Source organism: Ahaetulla prasina, chromosome 3 (assembly GCF_028640845.1).
Source record: "Ahaetulla prasina isolate Xishuangbanna chromosome 3, ASM2864084v1, whole genome shotgun sequence".
NCBI classification, from domain to species: Eukaryota; Metazoa; Chordata; class Lepidosauria; order Squamata; family Colubridae; genus Ahaetulla; species Ahaetulla prasina.
This window is the reverse complement of record NC_080541.1, coordinates 213,787,759-213,804,144: the sequence shown is the minus strand read 5'-3', so window position 1 is coordinate 213,804,144 and position 16,386 is coordinate 213,787,759. Positions and strand designations below refer to the sequence as shown.

Sequence of the window (16,386 nt, the reverse complement as noted above, 5' to 3'; positions counted from 1 at the left end):
TTTGAGAAGACACATACAGAAATAAGCATTATAATAATCTAGTATATTTCATTTTTTTAATTTATCTTATACAAATATACAGTATTTATTATATATTATATTATATAATATATTATATATTATACAAATATACAGTACAGTATTCAATCGCAACAATACAAGAGCAAACAATAGATTCAAACTTAATGTCAACCGCTTCAGACTTGATTGCAGAAAATATGACTTTTGTAACAGAGTTGTTAACGCTTGGAACTCACTACCTGACTCTATAGTTTCTACTCAAAACCCCAAAATCTTCAACCAAAAACTGTCTGCTATTGACCTCCCCATTCCTAAAAGGACTATAAGGGGCGTGCATAAGAGCACAAAAGTGCCTACCTTTCCTGTCCTATTGTTCTCTTCATTATAGTATTATATGCATACTTTTACTTATATATACTTTTTCTCTCATGATGGATTATTTTTATGTTGATGATTGTATATACTGTTGTGACAAAATAAAATTAAAAAAAATTTAAAAAAGTATTCCCATTTAAAGTTACATATCCTTGCACACAAAACAATTTTGAAATGGCTTACAGATAACATAACACACAAACATAAGCTATCACCATTTTTTTAAAAAGACAAAAAATAAAAATTTTAAAAATCTGTGGTAGATTTTTTAAAATCTATTTGAAGTAAATATAAAACTTGGTTCCTTCTGTTTTTAAAGGCATGTCATTCTGGTTTTCTTGGCTGCAATACAAAAATCGTTTACTATTGCCTTCTTTTGTAATATTTTTCCACATCCTAAAAGTTTACAGCCTAGGATTTATTTCCTAGTGGTCTCTCATTCAACATTAACCAGGTCTCATTGCCATCCGTGCCCACCCCCTCAAAAATAATACCATTTCTAAAAGTGTATCCTTTTCCACAACCTGAATCTGGACTATCAACTTTCCTAACCAAAATAGTAAAAAGTTAAATTAAAATAAAATTTGGAAGGAAAATCTCAACATTTTCAACTTCTCGTCATTTATTCAGGACAAACGTTAAAATCAAGGTCTGCATTCATAAATGCATAAGCTGGTATAAATCTATATAATTATATATAATTATAAGTTGGTATAAACTTATGCATAAATGCATAAGTTGGTGCATAAGCGCACCAACGTGCCTACCGTCCCTCTCCTAATGTCCCCTTTTATTCGTATCCATTTCATGTATTCATAATATGTGTTATCTAATACATGGTTGACAAATAAAATAAATAAAATAAATAAAAATGAAGCAGGCTTACACCTTTGACTCCCACCCATATGCTTAGGCCCCTCATCTCAGTCAGGTCAGTACCATTCAAGGTTATCTCACGGGGGGGAGGGGAGTTAACAAAATATCCCCTAACAAGGGAAGGACTATCTAAAGGCAGTTCCTATCAACCTAAAGCTTCAGAAATATCAAATATTCTCAATTCTACCTGCACCAAATCCTTATCGAATAATGAAACTATTCACTATTCTTCCTTTCCTTTCCCTCCCCCCCCCAAACGTAGAGACATAAAACTGTCCATCACGGCCCACTGTGAGGCGAGGAAGCGTCACGGTCCAAAATTCGCCTTTTAAGCTTCAAAGGCAGCCAAGATGGCGGCGGGCGATTGAGCGCCAAATTCCCTCTCAGCGCCTGCGCGGAGGATCCGCCGGCGCGTGGCGCCGCCGCCGCGCCTGTAAAAACTTCATCCCCCTATTACCCCTTTTTACCCGCCGCGGCGTGAAATGAACGACCATGCCGTTGGCCGTGCGAGGTCAGAGAGCTGTGGCGCTGCTGCACTTCCTCTGCTTCCTCTGGGCGATCTTCGCCCTGACTCAAAATCTGGGGTTGCCCAAGCCGGTCCGGAAAGTGCACGACGACAGTTATGGCGGCCAATGGAAATACCTGACCTTCCTCAACCAGGTGGGCGCGCGAAACGGCAAGCGCGCGGCGCTTGCCCAAATCAGTCTTGGGCCCCTTCGCACGTGGCGGAGGAGGGGCTTTGGGGAGGGTGAGCCAATGAGAGCGAGGCTAGGCGGGGCGAGGGGGAAGGGCGCTTACCTGAAATCAGGGGTCTCCAATCTTGGTCACTTTAAGCCTGGCGAACTTCAACTTCCAGAAGTCCCCAGCCAGCAAAGCTGGCTGGGGAATTCTGGGAGTTGAAGTCCGCCAGGCTTAAAGTTGCCCAGGTTGGAGACCTCTGCCTTAAAGGGTCAGTTTAATCCAGGTGAAGCCAAATCCTGGGGATCCTTTCTTAGACCTGCTTTTGGATCGTAATGGAGATGAACCCCTCGTTCAATCTGACAAGAGTTGGGCTACAAAATTCCCAGGCGGCCGTTCTGGCTGGGAATTCTGGAAAGTGCAGCCCAGAACATGGGGAAGTTAAGAGGCAGAGCGAAGAATCTCTTACCTCAGTCTTTTCCCCGACCTGGTGTCCTCAGAAATAACGAAAGGAAAATCAGTCCCAGCACAAGTCTGAATTTTGGCAGCCAATAATGACTGCGGGAGGTGGTTTTTTAGCAATACTGAGTGATGAGTGGAATAAAAACTCAGGTTGGGTTCATTTGTATTGCACTTATAAGTAAGCATTTGAGTTTACTTTTATGTGTAATATTGTATGATTCTTTAATTCATTGGTGTTTTGCAAGAGATGATTTTTAGCAATACTGAATGATGTGGTGTGGAATAAATACTCCAGTTGGATTCATTTGTATTGCACTTACAAGTAAGAATTTGATTCTTTAATTCATTGATGTCCTTCTCGGTACCTATCACCTAACATCCTTAATGGATTTTTTTTTTCATATTGTGCTGTCAGTGACTAATTGATGGCATATGTGCATTAGAAGAACTTATTGTGTTACCATGGCTCCTTATCTCTTTCTGCTGCTAAAATCAGCCTGCCAGAATAACCATTGGGATCTTAGCTCAACTTGCCTAGACATAAAAACTGCTGCATTGCTTTTCCACAAAAGTCTCTACTGGATTTTCAAACCATGATGGGTACCGAGGTCTTCCTTTGGGGCTAGATCAGTTGTAAAGCAATTATTTCTCTAATATGGATCCTCTGCTAAATGCTCAGACCGCCCTTGATCAACATAAAAACTAGGTAAACTTATGGCTTTTTCCTTGGTGATTCTGGGAGCAAGAGACTGGAGACTTATTGGAACCTGCTAGCTTGCAATGATAAATTGTTGATCCCCTTCAGTTGTTGCTGAATTACTTTTGCCACCACATTGGAAATTCTACAAACTGCAATCCAAAATGACAGCAAAGCGCTAGGTGAGGAGTAATTGATTTAGATGTAGATTCACAGTTCTCACTTTTGAGGTCTTTTCAAGTAACCTGGTATAGTGTACAGAAGAAATCTTGATTAAGGGACTTAGATACAATAGGAGAGATTAAAAAAATATCCCATGGCTTTTAACTTTAAATATTATTCCTGGAATAATGGAAAGAAAATGCATGCTTCACCTTTTAATATAACTTCTTTGAATTCATAGCTTCTACAGACATTGCTGTACTTATTGTGTGTCACAATTGATGCTGTAGCTCTGTTTGTCCCTTCCCAAGAAAAGAAAGTGTCATCTATAGTGCTGCCTATTAGAGATTTCATCTTCTCTGCATATGTATTTCCTGTTGGCTTAGTAAGTAATTACAATATCTGCTATTATTTAAATAATTCCATACTGTACTATAAGTCCATTAAGTTGAGTCAGATTTGCTTAAAGCAGAGGTGGGGAATGATGGCCCCTTTATGACTTGTGGACTTCAACTCCCAGAATTCCTGAGCACAGAATTTTTGGGAGTTGGTCACCAAGCCATAAAAGGACCATCGTTCCCCCACCCCTGGCTTAAAGGTGTATGAGATTTTAGATGGTTTTCTTAAGAACCACATGATATAATCACAGTAAAAAAGTATGTTGACTTGCTTACTGATAAAATCAACAAAAGCAACATTGATTTCTCAATATTCCTCATCATTGTGGATTGGTTATGATTTATTTTGTCCTCCCATATAGCACCAAAAAAAATTCCATTGTAGCATTTGCCTAAGAAAACGGGTGGTTTTGTTCTTTAAAGCAGTCATTTGAGATCTTGGCTTGTTGAAGAACAGAAAACAGATAGTAGTCAGCAAATGGTCAATTTTCATAATGAAGGGGCATAAACGAAGAGATATGTGCAGAGCTCAGTGCTAGCAAACATTAAATTTGAAAAAGGTCTAGATTTGGCTTGGGAAAAACTTTTCAGAAAAAAAATTCTCAAGTGCAGCTCTATAAGCCAGGGGTGTCCAAACTTGGCGTCTTTAATACTTGTAGACTTCAACTCCCAGAATTCCTCAACCAGCAAAGTTGGGAGTTGAAGTCCACAAGTCTTAAAGTTGCCAAGTTTGGACACCCCTGCTATAAGAGTTGACTCAGAAGTTGGTGACTGCTCCATTCTATGACCCTGTTTTTCTTCCTAGTTACATGTCCCACAGCACTGAATATGGAGTTCCCCCTCTGCTGCCCAGTATTCATGAATATACTACCACAGCACACAGGGAGATCATACACAAACGCACACACAACATGCTACTTACACAAAAGCAAATGGCCTCAGTGGCTAAGACGCTGAGCTTGTCGATCAAAAGGTCGACAATTCAGTGGTTCGAGTCCCTAGTGCCGTGTAACAGGGTGAGCTCCCAGCTTCTGCCAACTTAACAGTTCAAAAACACATAAAAAATGCAAATAGAAAAATAGGGACCACCTTTGGTGGGAAGGTAATAGCGTTCTGTGCGCCTTTGGCGTTTAGTCATTTTGGCCACATGACTACGGAGACGTCTTCGAACAGCGCTGGCTCTTTGGCTTTGAAATGGAGATGAGCACTACCCCTTAGAGTCAGGAACGACTAGCACATATGTGCGAGGGGAACCTTTACCTTTACCTTTTTATGACCATTATTGCTAAAGGGGTTAGAAAGAATTTTCTCTGCAGGCTTTTATTATATACAGGTAGTCCTTAACTTACAACAGCTCATTTAGTGACCGCTCAAAGTTACATCATCACTGAAAAAGGTGACATGACCATTTTTCACACTTATAAACCACTGTAGCATCCCCATGGTAACGTGACTTACATTTGAATGCTGGACAACTGACTCACATTTATGACAGTTGCGGTAACCCGGAGTCATGTGATCCCCTTTTCTGACCTTCTGACAAGCAAAGTCAATGGGGAAACCATATTCCCTTAACATCCATGTTATTAATTTAACAACTGCACTGATTCGCTTAAGAAATGTGGCAAGAAAAGCTGTAAAATGCGGCAAAACTTAACAAATTTCTCACTTCACAACATAAATTCTGGTCGTAAGATAAGGACTACCAGTATTAAACCATATTGCTTCATTCCAAAACTGTTCTAATAAAGATATTGCCATTTGAGGTATATAAAAAGGAGCTCAAGAAGGAGGAGTAAGATAGCTTTTACTATTCTATTTTACTTAGAAGTATCATTGAAGAGCCAGTTTGATGTAGTGGTTAAGGTACTATGCTAGAAAGCCAGAGACTGTGAGTTCTAGTCTCTCCTTAGGCACAAAACCAGGTAGGTGCCCTTGGGCCCCTGACACTCTCCTAACCCTAGGAAGGAAGCAATTGCAAACCACGTCTGAAAATGTTGCCAAAATTTGAGAGCCCAAGCAGTTGCCAGGAATCAGCACTGACTAAAAGACATTAAGTCTTTATAAAATACCTCTAGCATCTAGCAGTAAAGATACAATCATGGATAGTTTAAGTAAAAAATGGCAAATAAAGTGGGATTTCCATTCAAGTAGGTAGGGACCGGAATACACTGAGCGGGGTTCGTTTGTGGAGAGTCCTAAATTGGGATTTTTTAATGTTTTTAGGGAGTTAATTCCTGATCAAAAGACAGGGCTCAACTGATAAAAATGGGCAATGAAGTGAAACTTGTACCCCTTATCATTTATTTATGAAACTTTATGTGTTAAACTTATTTGCATGTCATAAAATTGAATAATTATAATAATAATTAAATAATTAAATAAAATAATAATTAAAAAATAATTGAAATTATTGTTTCTGAAAGTTCCTCCACTTTTTTTAAAAAAAGAAGTATAAAAAGTAACCTGCTTTCCAGTATGCAAAAATTATAATTTGAATTTTATAATTATTGTACTTGGGCGGTTCAGTCAAGTAAATCAGTGTTCTGTGCCTATTTCTTTTCTTTATAATAATAATAATAATTTAATTTTTATACCGCCCTTCTCCCGAAGGACTCAGGGCGGTGAACAGGCAGATAAAATAATACAATATATTACAATAAAAACGCTATTTAAAAAACTTATTCAATATGGCCTAAATTTAAAATACAATACAAAATATAAAATAAACCCCAATAAAATCCATGTTTAAAAACCCTATTTAAGCCAGTCCTGCTCGGAAGAATAGATATGTCTTCAGCTCATGCTAAAGGTCCGGAGGTCAGGAAGTTGTCGAAGTCCTGGGGGAAGCTCATTCCAGAGGGTAGGTGCCCCCACCGAGAAGGCTCTCCCCCTGGGGGTCGCCAGCCTACACTGTTTGGCTGACGGCACCCTGAGAAGACCCTCTATGGGAGCGCATCGCAGGTGGGAGGCATGTGGTAACAGAAGGCGGTCCCGAAGATATCCCGGTCCTATGCCATGGAGCGCTTTAAAGGTGGTAACCAGCACCTTGAAGTGCACTCGGAAAACCACAGGTAGCCAGTGCAGCCTGCGCAGGATCGGTGTTATATGGGAGCCACGAGTGGCTCCCTCTATCACCCGCGCGGCTGCATTCTGAACCAACTGAAGTCTCCGGGTGCACCTCAAGGGGAGCCCCATGTAGAGAGCATTGCAGTAGTCCAGGCGAGAAGTGACGAGGGCGTGAGTGACCGTGCATAAGGCATCCCGGTCTAGAAAGGGGCGCAACTGGCGGACCAGGCGAACCTGGTAAAAAGCTTTCCTGGAGACGGTCGCCAAGTGATCTTCAAAAGACAACCGTCCATCCAGGAGAACACCCAGATTGCGCACCCTCTCCATTGGGGCCAATGATTCGCCCCCAACAGTCAGCCGTGGTTGCAGCTGACTGTACCGGGATGCCGGCATCCACAGCCACTCAGTCTTGGAGGGGTTGAGCTTGAGCCTGTTTCTCCCCATCCAGACCCGTACGGCCTCCAAACACCGAGACAACACTTCGACAGCTACATTGGGGTGGTCAGGGGTGGAAATGTACAGCTGGGTGTCATCCGCGTACAGTTGATAACTCACCCCAAAACCACTGATGACCTCACCCAGTGGCTTCATGTAGATGTTGAACAGGAGAGGCGAGAGAACCGACCCCTGTGGCACCCCACAAAGGAGGCGCCTCGAGGTCGATCTCTGCCCCCCTGCCAACACCGTCTGCGATCGGTCGGAGAGATAGGATGAGAACCACCGAAACACGGTGCCTCCCACTCCTAATCCCCCCAACCGCCGCAGCAGGATACCATGGTCGATGGTATCAAAAGCCGCTGAGAGATCTAGGAGAACCAGGGCAGAGGAATAACCCCTATCCCGGGCCCTCCAGAGGTCATCCACCAATGCGACCAAAGCTGTCTCCGTGCTGTACCCGGGTCGGAAGCCGGACTGGAATGGGTCTAGATAGACAGATTCATCCAGGTACTGGGGTAACTGGTGTGCCACCACACTCTCAACAACCTTCGCCACAAAGCGAAGGTTGGAGACTGGACGGTAGTTGCCCAAAACTGCTGGGTCCAGGGAGGGCTTCTTGAGGAGGGGCCTCACCACTGCCTCTTTCAAGGCGGTGGGAACAACACCCTCCCTCAAAGAAGCGTTGACAATCCCCTGGAGCTAGCCTCGTGTAACCTTCCGGGTGGCCAGCACCAACCAGGAGGGACACCCGTCCAATAAACATGTGGTGGCATTCAGCCGCCCCAGCAACCTGTCCATGTCCTCGGGAGCCACAGGATCAAACTCCTCCCAGATGGTCTCAACAAGACTAGCCTCCGTCACCTCGCCTGAAACTACCCAATTTTGGTCCAAACCGTCCCGAAGCTGAGCGATTTTGTCAAACATACCTGCTGAAATCCTCAGCACAACCCTGTAAGGGATGTGCTTTAAAAGATTGCTAGAAATGTGCTTTTTTTCCTCTCTCTCCTTCCTGGAATGGTTCTGGAAAAATTGCCTCTATAGATCAGCGGTCACCAACTGGTGGTCCGTGGACCACTGGTGGTCCATGAGAAAATTCTGGTGGTCTGCAGAAAAATTATTTGCATTTTCTATATTGCACTAAATCAGGGGTCCTCAAACTACGAGCCCTGGGACAGATACATGCAATGAACATTTGTGTTGCTGCAGAGAGTCTCCCCCTTCGGGGTCTTCTTGTGCTGGTCAGAGGGGGGCAGAAATTCCAACTTGGGGTCTGCTTCAGCCTCCTGGTGCAGGGCTTTGGGCAAAGGCTGAAGAGAAGTGCCATTGGTGGTGAAGAGCCGGAGGCCTTGTTCCAGTGGGACTGCATCATGGCCTGGAACTGTCTGACCATCTCAGCCCACTGAGCCTTCAGGCACTGGTACCTGGTCTTGCACTCCCACAGGTCTTCCTTCTGCTTGGAAAGCCTATGCTCCTAGTCCTCAATGAGGTGCTTCTGCTGAGCTTCCTTCTCGGTCAGATCCAATTTGAACTGAGCTGTTTTGCCAACTCTTTCTCGTGGTGGCTGCTTAGCTCCAACAACTGCTTCCTTTTAGGGCCCTAAGGAGCCCAGGTGGGGAGGCAAGGAGGGGCTGGGAGGGGAGGGGTGAGTAGAGGCCAGCGAGGCACCCTCGACATGAGGGACATCGAGTTGGCTATGCCCACCAAGTCACATGACCACCTAGCCACGCCCACCCAGCCGGTCATTAGGCAGATCATATTAGTGGTCCCTGGGATTTAAAATTATGAACTTAGTGGTCCCTGAGATCCAAAAGGTTGGTGACTCCTGCTATAGATCAGCTATTAGATGAGAATTTCATTGGCAACAATAGCAGATTTAAAGCGCAAATAAAATTTGACAGCAATTTTTATTAACAGAGTAGGAAGAAAGGTTTAATTTTTCCCATCCATCCATCCATCCTACTTTTTACTTTCTTTATTTTATTTTATTATGTAAAGCTATCTTTACATAACAAAATATAATGTTAAAAATTACATAATTTTGATTCTTTAAAGCAAAGCGGGTTGCTCTGAAATTGAGAAGGAGAGGGCTTATAAATTAAACAACTAATAATTTAGCAAATTGATATGCTACCTGACTGCCTGCGACCTTACAGGTGCAGATACAATTGTATGTTGCGCTGCATGATCCAAAATATGTTTGAAGGTTAAATTTTTAATCATATGTTTATCCGGAGAAATTAAAACGATAACCATCTTATGTTCATATATGTACAAAGGCAGTTTGTAAGATGGTGACTACCAGATTCCTAAAAAAAGATTCCAACATTTGAGGTTCTCATTAATATTCAGATGTTTTCTCTTAGTTTGTAGCTGTTGCTTTCTGGGGCCTTTATGCAATTGACAGAGAACTAGTGTACCCTAAAGAGCTGGATGAGATTAATCCGGATTGGCTTAATCACAGCATGGTAAGTATTTGAAGCTCTGGGTCTTCTTTGGGCACGTGCAATTTGTTATCAGTTAGATCAATCAACCTGGTCCCTACTGCCCAGTAGTGAGCATTCCAGCTTTCATGGTGGGCAGTAGCGGTTTTGTCCAATACTGAAGCACTTTCCTTTTTTTTAATTTAATTGACTTTTTAAAAAAATTTCATAGCATTATTTAAAAACATTTTCATTAGGTTTTCATAAAATTCCCCGTAACAATTTAAATTTCTGAAAATGTACTATTTGTATCGCCAGCGCATAAGTTTAGTTCACATTACGTAGGTGAAACTAAATGGCGCTATAGTGCGACTGCAAACAAAAGAGCCTTGTTCCAGAATAGCTCGCGCATCTCCCCCCACATCACCCAGCTGTAACAGACAAGCAGAGCTGGTAGCCAGCGCCCCCCCAACCCAATTCACAATGCGCAAGAGGCATGTGCAGATGACGATACACAGCGCATTACTGTGGAACCAGTGGGCGGTTAGAAAATTTTACTACTAACAGAGATACAAAAGTGGGTGGTAGGTATAAAAAGGTTGACTACCCCTGAATTAGATGATCGGTATTTTAAATGGCCGGTTGTATCTCAAGGACCATCTGTATTCGCATAGGCTTTTCAAAAGGAACACTATAACTTGACAGGATTTTCTGCTTTCAGAAAAAATATCTTGAAAGTATTTTTCTTGCAATAATATTGGAACAGAAGAGCAATAGCAATAAAACTCAGAACTATATACCACTAGAATAGTGCTTTACAGCCCTCTCAAAACAGTTTACAGAGTCAGCATATTGCCCCAAATAATCTGGATCCTCATTTTACCGACCTTGGAAAGATGGAAGGCTAAGTCAATCTTGAGCCGGTCAGAATCGAACTCTAGGCTGTGAGCAGAGTTTGCAATATTGCATTCTAACCACTGCCACCATGACTCCTAGGGGTCTGAAACCAGAATAAGAAGCAATACGACTGATTTTGTTTCCATACATATACTTTTATGTTCTGCTTTTGCTTTTTAGCACACTACTATCCTGCCACTCCTTTTCATAGAACTGGTTATATGTTCACATAAGTATCCTCCTAGATGGAAAGGACTATTGGGACTTGGCATCTTTGCAGTTGTATACCTATCATGGTAGGTATTCAATCTTGTTTGAGAAATGTATTTGAATTTAAAACTTTTTTATTCATGTTGTTCAGATATTTGTTTTGTATTAACTGAAAGGAAAGAGGAAGGGAAGAGAGAGGAGAGGAGCAATTGCTTCTCTGAACAATTGAATAATTCTTGTAGAATATTTAAAAATCACTATACAAGTTTGCAGGCAAAATTACAACAGTAATATATATGGATTCAATGCAGGGGTGGGTGGGCTTTAAAATTTTTTAGCAAGGGGTTCTCTGCCTGGTTGCTTGGTGGGCGTGGCCATGGTGGGTGTGGCCTAGTTGGCCTCCTGCAGAATGGCGGGGGGGGTTGCCCTCCCCAGGCTCTGGAGGCTTTCCTCGAGCCTCCAGGAAGGCAAAAATGGCCTCCCCAGGCTCGGAGGCCCTTCCCAAGCTTCCAGTAGGCTGGTTTTTCCCCCTCCCCAATCCTCCGCGCGCACCCTGCACTTACCTGCATCCAAAACAAGCCGTGTAGGGACTCCTGGGTGGGGAAGGGCAGAATGGGCGGGGCCAGCCTGGAGTGGGATTTGGGGGTTCTCCGAACTGCACAGAATCTTAGTTAGAGGTTCTCCCGAACCCCTGTGAACCCCCAGCAGCCCACTCCTGATTCAACGCCACTTACGTATCTTTCATAAACCCAGTATCTCAATCTCTCATGAACTATGGAACCTGTAGCATGTAGATATTGCTGACTTCAACTCCAAGCAGCCCAAATCCATCTTTCACTACAGTAATGGAAGTTGGAAAATGTATTTTGAGTAATAGTATCTGGAAGATAACAGATTCGCCATTATACAGTAGTCATTGTCAAACATTTTGTGCCCTACTGATTTAAATAGGAAAGTTAAGAGCATTTAATTTTTCCTCATAATACACTGAGCTTTTCAAAGGCCTAGGCCTAGCCTTGGAGATCGCATTGTAGATTTTTAATTATCTTCAAGTTCATGTAATATTAACTTTTGAATCTGTGAAAACTATCTATCCAACTGAAATATTTTCCAGCAGCCTCGAAATAGGTGCAATCTTTAACCTGTTCTGGCTTCTTGTATTTCATTATGATGCTTCTCTTCCTTTGTTTTAGGATAATTTGGATACATCATGTAGCAGGGATTTGGGCTTATCCAGTTTTAGGAGTGCTTGGCCTCCTTGGGAAGGCGATGTTTTTCTCTGTCGCTGTGGGCATAATGTTCATCTTCTATTTCCTTGGAGAGCACCTAACAAAATGGTTGTGGGGTAAATTATGCTTTTTTCCCACTTTTTCTACACTTTCAGTGCCCTGTCTGCTTACGCTTTTCCAGGGTTTAAGGTATTCACGAGAGAAGCATTATTCAGCTTGTTTTTCATTAAGAAAGAACCTTGTAACAGTCATAATGATTACCAGTGCAGTCCAAGGTGCTGGTTATCATCTCTGTAGCCCTTCAAGACATAAGGTCTGATTAGTCGAGGGGATGCCCGTCTTTTATAGTTGCTACTTGTGCCGTCTAGCAATCAGCATACGTTGGGCACCTTTGATTAAGTGAGGACATCTGACGGAACTCAGGAAATAGACTTTCTCTGTCCTAGCGGTTGCCTTCTGAAATAACATCCTGTTAGAGCAGAGGTCTGCAATCTTAAAACACTCAAAGAGCCATTTGGACCCATTTCCCATAGAAAACACCAGGAGCCACAAAACCTGGGTGGGAGTGGCCAACTCGACGTCACTCACTTCCACCAGTCACATGACCACCACCCCCTAGCCATGCCTACCCAGCCGGTCATTAGGGCAGAGAACTGATTGTTAACAAACACAATCCACAAACAAATCCACAAACCCTTTTGACATCTCTCCCTCCCTTCCCCCCCTCTCGCTGTATCTCTCTACGTCTCTCTTGCTCTCCCCCTCTCCCTGTATCTCTCTGTCTCTGCCCCAGCCACTTCTCCATCCCCCTCCATCGTCCTTACCTTCTCAGGCCAGGCAAGGAGTGACTGGGAGGGGAGGGTGAGTGGTGGGGCCAGCCAGTGGTGGGATCACCTGACAGGGAGCCACAGCAGAGAACCCAAAGAGCCACATGCGGCTCCGGAGCCACAGATTGCTGATACCCACGTTAGAGTCTCTGCCTGAATCTTATTAGACAAACTCTTAAGGGTTGCTCTTTTCCTAGACCAGTAATTGCAAACCTTTTGGGCTCAGCGTGTCAAAGCTGCAGAAAATGCCTATATACTCTGTTGGTATGTGTCTCCCTTTCTCACATGTACCTGAACAAAAGAGAAACAATTTTCTATCACTCCTCTATCATCTAGAATTCTAGGTCACTCTGAACAACATCGCTCAGTGGCAGTGCCAAGGCTGGGCCTGAAGTAACTACCAAGGGGTCTGGAGGCTGCATGAGGGTGCACACAATTCTCATGTGACCTCTACAGCCTCTGAAAATCGAGAATGGTGCGTGCTTTCAAGAATAGTTGTCAGGCATTAGTGCATGCTTGGGACACGGTGGCTCAGTGGCTAAGATGCTGAGCTTGTCGATCGAAAGGTTGGCAGTTCAACGGTTCAAATCCCTAGTGCCGCGTAACAGGGTGAGCTCCTGTAATTGTCCCAGCTTCTGCCAACCTAGCAGTTGGAAAGCACATTAAAAAATGTGAGTAGTAAAATAGAGACCACCTTTGGTGGGAAGGTAACAGTGTTCTGTGCACCTTTGGCATTGAGTCATGCCGGCCACATGACCATGGAGACATCTTCAGACAGCACTGGTTCTTCAGCTTTGAAATGGAGATGAGCACTGCCCCCTAGAGTCGGGAACGACTAGCACATATGTGCGAGGGGAACCTTTACCTTATTAGTGCATGCTGGTATGTTACCAAAACGTCAGGGCGTGTCACCTTTGACAGGTGTGCCATAGGTTCGCCATCACTATCCTAAACCTTGGACTACAGTGAGTGGCAGACCCCCTGTGACTATGTGGTCGTTTCTCTAGACACTCTTTATATACTATTGTGTTTAGTTTAAATTTGTTTACATTTTGTAGATTGTACACCACCGAAAGTTCATAATTGATCTGGGTGGCGTATCAATTTCATAACATTTTTAAAATAAAAATAAAAAATGATGGGTTAGGAGGACTTTCAGCTACCTGAATGTGAAGTGGTTTGGCTAACACCCCATCTTCAATTACACAGATTTCACTCTCCTGGCTCTCTCAAAATCACCCTAAATTCAGTGGGCACTACTAGAACCTTGGAGAAGACCACATCCTTACCTAATTGTTCATGGTGCAACGGGTGGCTATCACGGAAAGAGTTCCCTTCTTTGAAGGGCTTTCTTTGGAGAGACCCCTTAGCATCCTCAGTGAATGTCCTTAGAGGCCAGGCTTCCTTTTCTGGTAGGCATTGAATTTTTAATATTTTCACTAGTTTACGTAAATATTTGTGAAGTATAAAAGGACCTCGTTTATCGTGAGCAGCTGAGCCAAACGCAGTAGTCCTTGTGCATTTCAGCAATTGTGAAGAAGGAAAGATTTAGCCATAAATTTGCAGGGATCTCTTCTATAATATAGAAGGAAACATGCCAGGAGTGCTGTATATCTATGCCCCAGTGACATAAGTTATTATGCCAAGTTTATTTTAGTTATTTATTTGTCGATTTTAAAAGTTTGCAGAATAGCCAAATAGTTTATTCTGTTTATCTTTTATTCCCTTACAGCAAGGCGTAGAAAGAAGTGCATGTAGAGAGAAGACCCCGAGAAAGACATCAGTTCATTAAAAGGGCAAGCTCACCCAATGCAATACAGTGCAACTTGAACCTAGAAAACATTGTTGATTGTAACTGGTTCTTAATGTTTACAGGGGGAAAAATACCATTTTCTCAATCTCATCATTTGGAGCAGAAGTGAAGAATCTTGGGTCTTCCAGATGTTGTTGATACGCAGTTCCCAGCAATGCCAGTTACTGTGTCGTGGGTTCAAGAAATGGGATTTTTTTTTTTAATCAACAGCAGTTTGGAAGACCACACGCTCCCTATTCGTACAGTAAAAAGCGATCCAAGTAGAAAGAGAAAAATGGCAAAAAAGAAAAATGCTGCTACTGATACGGTAGTGTTGTGACCCCGGCCCAAGTAGGTGGTAATAAACTTAGTCCGTGGAAAAACAAACTTTATTCGAACAGCTGGGAATTACTTCATTCCCAGCATCGTTCAACTCAAAGTAAAACAAATGCCTCCCAACACAAATTCCTCAGTTCTCTCGCAAACCTTGGTCCAATTAGGCAAACTGCCAAAGGCTCTTCCTGGGAAATGTCCAGAAGCCACAAAAACAAAGATGTAGATGAAGCAGAAGACGAAGCAGAAGATGCAGCTACAACTTTGTTTTCCGGCAAAGCTCAAATGCCACTGCTGGTCTGTTTTAAGCCTTGTGGGAGGGGCCAATCATCTCTTGGCCCTACTCCCGAGTTGTGCTTTTTGCTTGAGCTGCTCTTGCCTTCTGGCAGCTCTTCTCATGCACGCATTAGGAACAGGCTCCTCTTTCTCCTCTGCCTCACTACCATCAGTCTCTGGAGTCTGCACCTCACTCTCCGATGGCCCTGGCCCCACCTCAGGCTCATCACTGTCCGACTCCGTTGCCAGCTCCGTAAGCTGCTGACGGACCACAACAGGTAGCAATACTCCCCCTGAATGTAGATAATGCCCTGTGTGTAATCAGAAAAGTGATCCTGCAAATAAGATTATTTCATTAATGATGTCAGCAAACGAAGCACTTTACATCTCAACTTTCTATTTTATTTTTTAACAGGCTAAAAATTAAAAATAGCATAAACCAAGCCTTTGGGAAGAACAGTTGTCTCCCCAGCAGCCAATAGGGTCACATACTAGTAAGTAAAATCTATTTAAACTTTTACCCAATTATAAACCTCTGCCCAGAAAGAGGTCTTAACTCTTGACATCGTAATCATCAGGTTCAAGCAATAAAATAAAATCAAGCTGCTTCATCCTTCCTTCCTTCCTTCCTGCCATATTTTGAAACAGCAGAGCATGAATCTTTATCTGGGATACCTTCTGACTTTTTAAAAAAAAACAAACAGGTAGTCCTCGAGATACAACAGTTGCCCCACATTGCATACAGGTAGTCCTCCACTTACAACAGTTCATTTAGTGACTGTTCAAAGTTACAACAGCACTGGAAAAAAAACTGACTTATGACCATTTTTCGCACGACCATTGCAGCGGCCCCGTGGTCGATCACATGATTTACATTCGGACACTGAACAGGTGGTTCACATTTGTGACCGTCGCAGTGTCCCGGAGTCACGCAATTCCCTTTCACAACTTTCTGACAAAGTCAACGGGGAAGCCAGAGTCGCTTAACAACCGTGTCACTGATTTAACAACGGCAACGATTCACTTAAACATCGTAAAATGGGGCAAAGCTCTCCCTTAACACATTTCTCACTTAGCAACATAAATTTTGGGCTCAGATGTCGTAAGGCGAGGACTATCTTGTACGACTCTATTTCAAAGTTACAACTGCTGCAAGCATCCCCATGGTCGTTCGCCCTTACGGCCCTCGTGCCATCCCGCCCGGGCCCAGCACTGCTCGGGCCTGC

The 16,386-nt window shown here is 43.2% G+C and overlaps 1 protein-coding gene across 1 annotated transcript; it reads left to right on the top strand.

Moving 5' to 3' along the window:
* The first annotated feature begins 1,550 nt into the window (after positions 1-1,550).
* Positions 1,551-15,762, top strand: LOC131194134 (androgen-induced gene 1 protein-like). The gene is made up of 6 exons (XM_058174789.1): positions 1,551-1,932; positions 3,513-3,656; positions 9,540-9,641; positions 10,674-10,789; positions 11,897-12,048; positions 14,492-15,762. Exons 1-6 carry the CDS (start codon positions 1,765-1,767, stop codon positions 14,515-14,517), a joined length of 708 nt encoding a protein of 235 aa, XP_058030772.1. The 5' UTR covers positions 1,551-1,764; the 3' UTR covers positions 14,518-15,762.
* Positions 15,763-16,386: the final 624 nt, after the last annotated feature.

What these genes read in the sequence shown, in the direction of transcription:
- LOC131194134 (XM_058174789.1), top strand. Translation starts at nt 1,765, where the DNA reads ATGCCGTTGGCCGTGCGAGGTCAGAGAGCTGTGGCGCTGCTGCACTTC. An exon ending in ATGTATTTCCTGTTGGCTTA is followed by an intron (nt 3,657 to 9,539) that starts GTAAGTAATTAC and finishes GTTTTCTCTTAG; the next exon opens with TTTGTAGCTGTTGCTTTCTG. An exon ending in GCAGTTGTATACCTATCATG is followed by an intron (nt 10,790 to 11,896) that starts GTAGGTATTCAA and finishes CCTTTGTTTTAG; the next exon opens with GATAATTTGGATACATCATG.